Genomic DNA, 10,215 nt, shown 5'->3' with positions numbered 1-10,215 from the left:
TGAGTTTTGGTTGATTAATTGCTTAGGAGGCTAAATTGGAAGCCACAGACGTCTCAGTTCCAGATTACAAAGTAGATACTCTGTTGGCAGATGGATATGAATGATGGACGCATGAGCATATTCTTGTCTCCTGGGAGCAGAGGGACAGATTTCAGCAGCTGAGCCTGCCTCACCTTACTTGGATGATTCATAACCCAAGAGACCACATTTCCTATTGGAAATAGTTTTTTTTTTCTCCCAATGTGGCAATCTCATACATTTTGCAAATGATGGTTTCCACAATTTCTTGATGGGCTTTGACATGCTGGTTCAAGCCATGCAGGACTTCTCCCAAGGGGAAACATGGGATGGAGTTAAATTTATATTTCAGGCTGCTGTGGTTTCTCTGCCCCCATTTCTCTGGAAACCTCTGAAGTGTATTCATTTACTTATTGCCCTACAGAGAGAAGGAGAGATGCCCATGCCTAATGGTTTCTGCACATCTGTGCTTGAGCAAAGGTGAAATGACACATGTTACAGCAAACCATAGTGGGCAGCATGTGGAGGAAGGGTGTCAGGGTCATTGAGCAATTCAACACTCATCAGAGGAAGGACATGTATTCCATACACAAGAATTCAGGACTGCCAAACCTGCTCCTTGCATGGCCATGGTCTACTTATCTAGTTTATTTCCACATCTTACAACGCAGAAGCATTTGTTGGGTATTCTCCACACCAGTATGAGTGTGCAGATGTGGATGGGGTTTCCTATTTTCTTTATTTGTGGTATACCAGTGCATAGGCCTAGGAAGAAGGAAGGGGTTAGGAAGATGAATCAGTCAGTAAAGTGATTGTTACACAAGCATGAAGGTGTAAATTCACATTCCCAACACCCATAAAAGCCTAGTGCGTATGGATGTCTGTAAGCTCAGCACCAGGGAGAAGTGCACATAAGGATTTCTGTGGCTATATGGCTTTTAGCAAGGTTGTTTCATTGAATTCTTGAGCTCTAGGTTTAGAGATAGATCTCATCTCAAAGGCTAAGGTAGGAAGTGATGAAGAAAGACAATTGATGTCTCCCCTTGGAGAAGTCCTGGACAAGCACACATGCACACACACACACACACACACACACACACACACACAATTATAAGGAAGCCTTCTTGAAAACTGGGGCTGGGGTGAGGAGACTGAAGCCCTCACTGCTACATCTACTTAATTGCCACTGTCATTAGTTGTAGATGGTTCATCCAAATTTGTCTGTGATACAATCATAGGAATGTAAGACCATACCACTTTATATAGCCAAAAATGCTTGATAGATACTATGAAATCAAGGATCTTGAGATGAGGGAATAATCTTAGAATATTTAGATTGGCTCAATGTGATCATAGGAGTTGTTAAAAGTAGAAGCATGCAGAATGGAAGAGACCTACTCTACACAATAATGGTTAAAAAAATATGGTATTGGGCTAGAGAGATGGCTTAGTGGTTAAGAGCACTAACTGCTTTTCTAGAGGTCCTGAGTTCAATTCCCAGTAACCACATGGTGGTTTATAGCCATGTCTAATGGGATCTGATGCCCTCTCCTGGTGTGTCTGAAGACATTTACAGTGCATTCATGTGTATAAAATAAATAAATGAATAAAAAAAGACAAACAGACAGACAAACAGAAAGAAAGATATAGTATCTCTGGCTTTAGTTAGAGGTGTACCAATAGACCTGTGAACTGAGAACAGCATATAGAATCTAGAAGCTTAAAAGGGTAAAGGAATTGATTATTTCTAAAACATCCAGAAAGGAGTACACCCCTGACTGTTCCTTAATTTCATTCCTGTGAGACCCATCCTAGATTCTCATGTAGAATTGTAATCTAACAGATTTGTATAGCCTTAACCCATTAAACTCAGTGTGATTTGTTTCAGCAACAATATGAAGGTGTCTAGTGCAGGAGAATTTAAGGGCAATGAATAAAGTCTGGCCATCAGTAGTGGGTGGTAGCTTTATACGCTGAGAACCCTGCAGAAGTTTCCATGGCCCCTTGCTCTTGGAGTATAGTCCTATTTTATAATGGTGTGTTAAGATTTGCACAGGCTATACCTTTCACAGGTATTTGTTTTTGGTCCTTGGAGACTATATAAACAATAGTAATTAACTGGTAGGAATTAACCCCTGGGAGCTGATGCATAACTAAAAGATCCTTTCTAGGAAGAATGAAGGTTGAACAGCCCATGTGGCCATAATATGAATCCTACCTGTGTGTCTTGAGTTTAAATTAGACAAATATACAGCTGCATCTTCTGTTAGGTCCATATCTCTGACTCCTTCCAGGGTTCCTGAAGGTCCATCTTGCTCTTGCTTCTCATTCTTTTCTCCTTTCATGAAATTATGTCTTTCTTGGGAAGTTTTTACATTCAACACATAGAGTACAGAGGTGGGCCAATTCTTAAATGGCAGTAGTTACAGATTATCTTTGCCTCTGGCCTACCTCCTGATGACAAAGGACCATTCTGCTAACACAACAAGACTTGGATACAATAGAGATACCCAGTAGACTCAGGTCAGGCTCAAAGTCAGATGCTTAATTATGTTTTCACGAGAGTCACAAGCCTTATGATGGTGTGTATGGCTCTCACAAACTCCATCCTTCTTCTCAGGGACCATATGCTTTTAGAGATAATGGTGAATGGAATATATCTGCCAATTGGCTTGGCTCCTTTCTCTCTTGGAGCCACGTGGAGTAGTGACTTCAAAGAATTATGCTAATAGAGTTCTGGTATAATTGGGTGACTTTCTGCCGTGGCTCCAATTCTGCAAATGCATATTCATCAGAACTATTCCTGCTAGCTCCGTCTCACAGATCACAATGTAGAGACTGTAGGAATCCATGAGCACAGCTACATGCCAAGTGAAGGCTAAAGATGGCCAACAGAAGGCACCTGACAAGCGACCCCTGCCCTGGGGAATGGGTCCTGATAGGAAGAAGTATCAAGAGTCAATTCCTGTGTATGAATATTCTTATGAAAATTGTATGTGGGTGGCTAAGTAGGATGGGCAAGGGATGGTCACATAGGTGCCCACCCAGGTTTCAGTACTTAAAATGACCTCAGAAAATAAAAAAGAAGGAAAGATTAGAAGTCTGGGTAAAGGAAAGCAGGCTAGATGGTAAAAGAGAAGAAACAAGAGCATGTCATCTTGGAGCCTATTTGAACCCTGAAATTATCATCTGGGAAGCTCAGGTGAGTGGAACTGGCCAAAGGAGGAGAGTACCGAGGGGCATTAGCTTACCTCCTGCCTGCAAGTAGAAGCCATGAAATAACCAATACTACCTCTGTACTTTGAAATACTTTGAATTTCCCCAAGCAGCCCTGCCCCATTTTTTCTGTTCTCTTTGTGTACCTGACAGATTATCTTATCTGCACCATAACTTTATCTCTCCTTTGTTTTTTTTTTTTTTCATGTCCCCTTCTTTCTGAGCTAAGCCACACTTTCCTGGCTGCAGTTTAGTTGGTACCAGCTTAGTGACTACACCCTGGACACCAGATAGACATTCATCGTTGACACTGAAGAGCTCCCTGAATGGAACAGATGCTCAGAATTGAATAAGAAGGAGGGTGAAAGATGGTGTTGGCTCGGCATCCTCACAGCTTCTCGTGCTCTGGGTCCTCTCCCACATCTCAGCTGTCAGAATGGGAAGTTAAATGGGGCACCATATCCTCCCCAGGGCTGGAAGCTCCTGGTTCTTTCTCCCCACTCAACACTGCAGAACTTCACATCTCAATAAATGTTCTCTGCCTCCTCTGTTCTCACTTTGAACATCTTCTCTGACATCCTGACCTGACCCAGACACTCTCCCTTCTTTGCAATTTCATTATTCTTCCCTCTAAACTTCAAAAGAAGGTAGGGGTAAAAAGAGATGAGTGTGTTATGGGGAACAGTAATGCCCAACATAGAGGAACCAGCACCCAGTGGCTTCATTATCTCTGGCCTCTATTTAACTTCCTGGTCCAGTACCGTTTTCAGTTCCATAACCTGGGAGATGGCATAATGTGTCCTAGCCCCAAAAGTCTTACTGGTTAGCAACATCACCTGATTTTTAAACTAGCTGAGTTTATAGATCTGAAAATAAAAAGAAATCAAAACAAAACAAAACAAAAAAACAAATGCACTTTTAAAGAAACCGGATTCCTTGATGTAATATCTCCAACTAATCACAAGTATTTTTGTTGTTTGTTTTTGTTTTGTTTCTTAGACAGGAGCCCTGGCTGGCCTAGAACTCTCAAAGATGCGTTCCTCTAAAGAGGAAGCTGGAGAGGTCAGCATGGGTTCTGGGAACTGTCATTGATGTCAGCCTTAGCTTTTAGGAGCTCAAAGGAGAATTTCCTTTTGGGATATCCACTAAGCAGGAAGGTCAGCTGAATGCTTCTCGGCCTCTCTGAGCTAGTAGGCTTTCGCCAGAGCATCTGACTCCCAAGTCTTCACCAGTAAAATCAAGCAATTGAGATTTTGTTAAAAACAAAACAAAACAACAACAACAAAAACATCCACCACCTAGTAGTGCTTTGTAAAGACTTCCTGATGGACTGATTAACTCCCCATTCCTATCAAGAGAAAAATTCTTAATTTATACTAGATGGTGGTCACAGCTGGCTACTACACAGATTTGCTTCTGTATGATTGTATCATGTGTATGTCTTTGCTGTCCCCTCCCCCAGGAACCTCTATGATGGAAGAAAGAACATACCACACAACCAGTAGAGTCCAACTTGCGATCTGAAATGCAGCGAAAATTCTTACTGCAGCCTCCGTTATCTTTGCTGCAATCACGCACTGGTCCAAAGGAGTCTAAAAGGACCTCTAGGCTGTCAAAGGATGATGATGTCATCAGCTCCTCTCTGTATGAAGAAGCAATGGAGGTATCAAGGGATTCCAAAAGCCACAAGTGTTCCAATATTCCATGTTCTGATCTGGTCTACTTTTTTCTGGCCTCACTCTCTTTTATAAAACATTGAAGATTAGCTATACTCAAAGTGTTGAACTAACAAATCATGGGCATTGGCCATATCTGGGAACTGAGCCAAATGCTATAATGCTTGGTCAAAAAAGGAGATCTGAATGTAGGCAAGGAAATTAACATTTTATTGCCTGTCAGTCCTTGAGGTTTGTGGGAAGTGCTTACAAACTCTAATTTTATGTCCTCTTCCAGTGAATGAGCCTTGGGTTATGCAATATTGACCCAGATAAAGAGCAGATCCTGGCTATGTCTATAGGGAAATTGAAGGCAGCTTGCCAACTTCAGCTTTCTCTACCTCTGCCTCCCCTCGTTTTGGTACCTTCAGGTGGTTTCTCATTTCACCTCCTATGCCACCCCGAAGCAAGACTCACCTGACCTCCACAGCATCTTCCATCACAGTCATGTCTGTCTTACACTTTGCTGATGGATTGATGGCTAGTTCAGCTGGTGGAATCACAAAGCTCTTACTGAGGGGCAACCACATGCCTTCTCCGAGGGTATAGGTGAATCTGCATGGACACACACACACACACACACACACACCAGGTGGTTACAGCTGGGCATAACTGTCCACTAGTATTCTGTCACTAACTGCTTCCTCTTCTGCCTTCAGGAATCTACAAGTACCCACATACTAGGTGACGCTGCAGGGACCCACACACCAGGTAGTTATGGTACAGCATAGCAGTTCCACCAGAGGACATACCGCTCTCACTATGTGCTCCATTCCCATCTGCCTCATCGCTTGCAGTGCTCTTCAGCAGGGTGAGACAGTGTCCCCAGCAGGGACAGCATGGCCAAATCAGAGAAAGGCAGAGAGGCCTCCTTCTTCTCACAGCTCCAAAGAGTAAAAGATCTGATCATAGTACCCATTTACCCATTAGAAATGGCTTTTATCAAGTCATCAAAAGGGAGTCTCAGAATTTTTTCAACTTTGAATTTGGGATTCCCTTGTGTTAAGTCATATAAAATTTGGAAAGGAGTTTAATATCTCAGTTAATGCTGGCTCCCCCATCCCCATTCTGGGTCTGTATAATTTGCAGTGGCAGGCAGGGTTTCTCCCTATAAAGGAAGAAGTTTGCCTTTTCCAGCTTCTGTATGACAGGGACGGAAGTAAATGAAGTCAGAGGCCTCCAGGGGTGAGAAGAGAGAGATGAGCAAATGAACAAAACAGGCCCAGATTTATCTTCTGCACGCCCACCCATACCCTGAGCTAACAATGATAACCCATGGGATACGGGGAAGACTTTTAAGAAATGTATTCTTATAACAAGAGCTAAAAGGAATAAAAGAATCAATCAGCATTTCAAGGGAGAGCTTAAGGAAACCAGGAGAGATTATTTGTTTGTTTATTCATTCATCTCATCTCAAAGACATTAAAATGCTCTGTATTCACACTAAAAAATAATAGTCTAAGGGATAAAAGCCAATGTGGGTGGAATATCACAAGGCAGTGGCAGCCTAGCATCTCCTCCCAATTTGATGTGGCGGGAGGAACAATGGAAGGATATGTGCAATTAAGCAGAACCTCTGCACCAGCTCCATCAGCATGCTGGTCACAACCACATTCAGAGCCCTGCTCAGCTCTTCCCTAGCCCACACAGTCTTCTCCTCTCTGCACTGCCTGCGATGATAGGAAATCAGACTAGTATAGTGCTGTAGTTGTTTCTTTTCTTCTTCTTCTTTTTTTTAAATGAAGTGCGTAGCCTGCGCCAGAGTGCTGGCCACAGAGCTGATGCTCCGACAGCTATGTGTTTTCTTCCCATGACCTCAATGACAGTTCTTGCCATCAGAGTTGCTGAAAGAGAAGAAGATTCATTCCAGCCTCACCACAGGGGATTCTGGGAAAGAGGCAGGTGGCCTGATTTGGTGGATATTTCTCCCATTTCTGTACTGTGTTCTCCACACTTCTGAATCCTCTCAATGTCTGGGGAAATTCTGAGATATTCTTACTCTGTAGGAGGCTCTCAGATCTTCCTTCCTCTTTGTATGAGGCCTATGACTTGGGGGAGGGGTAAAAAAGACTATTTCTGTATTCACTAGGAAATCAACCAGTAATATTTATTGAAAGCAAGGCAGCACACTTACACATACACACACACACACACACACACACACACACACTTTATTTGGCAACATGGCAATACCAGGCCGATTTGAGGTGCCCTGAGTCTGGGAATTAAGGATAAATGTGGGTTGAAATAAATGACCTTCAGACATTTGTATGATTTCATTGGTATTCCATAAAGGACATTCTTGAGGTGGCCACTTACACTTGGCAGCTTGGACAAGGACAATACTAACCCGTACCATTACAGAAGCAAGTTTGAATGGCATCAGTATTAATGTGGTTTACTGGATATTGGCCTTTGTCTTCTATTTTGATTTGAAAATAATTTTACTTGAATAATATAACAGGTTTTAAGAAATAATTGGCAGTTTATGTTACATTTGTGATGTTAATTATTTTTATGGAAGAATGGGGTTCCTGTCTAATCATCTCACAATGTTCCTAAGGGGGGGTGGGAGAAATCTATAACTTGCCCCAACTGAAACTATTTAACATGTTCGTATGTGTGTAAAGTTGAAGACTCTGAATGTGTCACTGTGATCACATCTTTAGCTTTTTCTGGTCCCAACCTTGCTTCGTATTTTTGTTCCCCCATACCATATGATTGTAGTTCCCGACAACCTCACTCTTTTTTTTTTGTTTGTGTGTTTTTTGTTTTTTCAAGACTGGGTTTCTAAAAAAAAAAAAAAAAAAAGACTGGGTTTTTCTGTGTAGCCTTGGCTGTCCTGGAACTCACTCTGTAGACCAGGCTGACCTCGAACTCAGAAATCCACCTGCCTCTGCCTCCCAAGTGCTGGGATTAAAGGCGTGCGCCACCACCGCCCTGCAACCTCACTCTTTTAATCACATTACTCTTGCTTCTATTACTGTTTCTTTCTAGATTCTATTTTCTCTTTTCTTCACTTGAACTGAGTCAATTAACAATCCTTTACTGTCATAAAGCCTTCCAGAAAGCATCCCAGAAGCTTGGTCTTTAACACTCAGTTGGAGAAAAGGGACTCTTCTCTTTCCACATTACAGAATCTTTGCTGCAGTTCATGCACGGAATTGTGCCTGGCATTTTTTCCAGGGTCACCATCATTGAGCAGAATGTGTGTTCTTGGGTAGCAGAGGAAGGGTAACACAATTCCTAGACTGAGGGAATCATTCCACAAATAGTCACTAACTAATCAATAGGATATTTTGTTTCCTTTCTTTTCAATGGTGTCTGGATGACATACCCTCAAATGTTCAAATTTAAAGAATGTGTTGGCAAAGCTAATCCTTCCTAGTAATCAGGATGTGAGCTAACCTTTGAGTTTTGATGGATCTAGTGACCAAGACATTATTTTTCTGTGAGAAGATTAACAGCAAAACAATGGAGTCTTGTTTGGTTTGTGATAGAGTCAAGGTGAAATCCTGTAGGCCAAGGCAAGTTTGATGTGGAATGAAACTAACATTTATTGAGAATTCTCAAAAACAGAAAGGAAAGAAAGAAAGAAAGAAAGAAAGAAAGAAAGAAAGAAAGAAAGAAAGAAAGAAAGAAGGATAGAAGGAAGGAAGAAGAAAGAGAGAGAGAGAGAGAGAGAGAGAGAAGGCACTTGTCAGAGCTCCTTATTTATTCTCAAGATGACCCTCTCAAGTAAGTACTTTGGCCCCATTTTACCAATATATTATCTAATACTATGAGGATATTAGTGACCTTTCAAAGGTAAACCCTTTGTAGGAAAGAAAGATGAAGTTTTTCAGGTATGGATCCCAGCAGCTTGCCAGCCCATGCTGACTGGTGCATATAAATTTCTAAAACTTTCTTTCATCCACAGAATCTACTGAACAACTCCAAAAACCAAATATAGACTAAGCTGTTATAAAAAAAAAAAAAAAAAAAAAAAAAAAAAAAAAAGCTGTGTCCTGAAATCTCATCTGTCCCTCTTTCATGTAAATTTGTCAGGAATGACTTTTAAAGCACCACCCAATGGAAGTTGGGAGAGCATCTGGATTGCTTCCCCATGTTGGGTTCTCTAGAGACAACTAGGGTGATCACTGCTGTTGAGGACTCAGTTTTATGCTTCACAGTCCTCTTGAAATCCCTGATAGAAGTTTCTGCCCAGAGGCAACCCCCTATTTTCCAGTGTCAGACAGAATAAGCCTATTGAATCTCTCTTAGTACAAAATAAAATGTGGGAAAACAATAGCTCTTGATTTGGCCCTTCCCCAGGCCAGGTTTTCCTAGGACAAGAAGGTATTATTCTCATGGACACAGGTACAAATTTGAAGAGAAGGTCCTAGACACACACACACACACACACACACACACACACACACACACACGCACACACACACAAAATGGTCTGCATTAGTTCTTGGCACCAGAGAGTCCAGTGGATGGATGGATCTTCACATTGAGTCACTAAAAGAATGTCTTTGGTGTGAAAACTCAGCTGGCTGAGTCAGCACCCTTTTCTATTTAGTTTGGGATTAGTGGTTTTCAAAGTGGGGTTCACTATCCATATCTTTTCCTAGTCTGATTTCAAGAGTTTGGGAGATATCTAAATTGAGTACCTACATATATCTACCAAAGGCCTACTATATTTTCAAAACTGTATCCAATCTGTAAAGCTCTGTATGGAATGTCTTTCCTCAAAAAGACAACCAACTCATTCAGAAATAAATAGCCAAGTTAAAAATAAATATGAGATAAATTCCTTGACAATTGACTACTATTGTCATTCATTGTGAATCAATAAAATGTTTGTCAACATGGCTGAAGATGAAATTTACCATTATGTGTTTAGAAAGTATTCATTCCCTGAGCATAACTCCTAGCATTTTTTAATAAACTGGTTTGTGCTAGGTTCACTGATCCTTATAGAGCCTGGGTTTTATCACATAGGGCCAGAGATAAAAGACAACCTCTTGGATGAGTCTGAAAACTTAAAGGCAGGAAGCCTCTTTACCAAGCCTGTCAAGGTCATACCTACAGCATCTGAAATCATGCTTTGGAATGATGGATGCTCAAGAGATTACAGATATGGAGATCTGGTCAGGACCATGGAAATGTTCAATGTTTATATTAGGAGGAAAAGATGTAATCTTGCTGAATGACAAGAGTATGAGAAAATATTGGATATAGTGGATTGGATACCATAGAAAGTAGATTTGACCATGAA

At 41.4% G+C, this 10,215-nt stretch overlaps 1 protein-coding gene across 3 annotated transcripts in view; it reads right to left on the bottom strand.

The window, feature by feature from the left end:
- The window catches only part of Astn1 (astrotactin 1), a 316,570-nt gene that overhangs the window by 91,914 nt on the left and 214,441 nt on the right, over positions 1-10,215 (bottom strand). For all 3 annotated transcript variants that reach the window (XM_031386411.1, XM_031386430.1, XM_031386421.1), the window contains exons 10-11: positions 5,367-5,504; positions 4,726-4,876 (exon numbers count right to left, since the gene is read on the bottom strand). In XM_031386411.1, the coding sequence (XP_031242271.1) occupies positions 4,726-4,876; positions 5,367-5,504 (289 nt within the window). The remainder of the gene's footprint in view (positions 1-4,725; positions 4,877-5,366; positions 5,505-10,215) is intronic.

Source organism: Mastomys coucha, unplaced genomic scaffold (assembly GCF_008632895.1).
Source record: "Mastomys coucha isolate ucsf_1 unplaced genomic scaffold, UCSF_Mcou_1 pScaffold1, whole genome shotgun sequence".
NCBI classification, from domain to species: domain Eukaryota; kingdom Metazoa; phylum Chordata; class Mammalia; order Rodentia; family Muridae; genus Mastomys; species Mastomys coucha.
The sequence above is the reverse complement of the archived record's forward strand: the minus strand, read 5'-3'. Positions and strand labels throughout refer to the sequence as shown.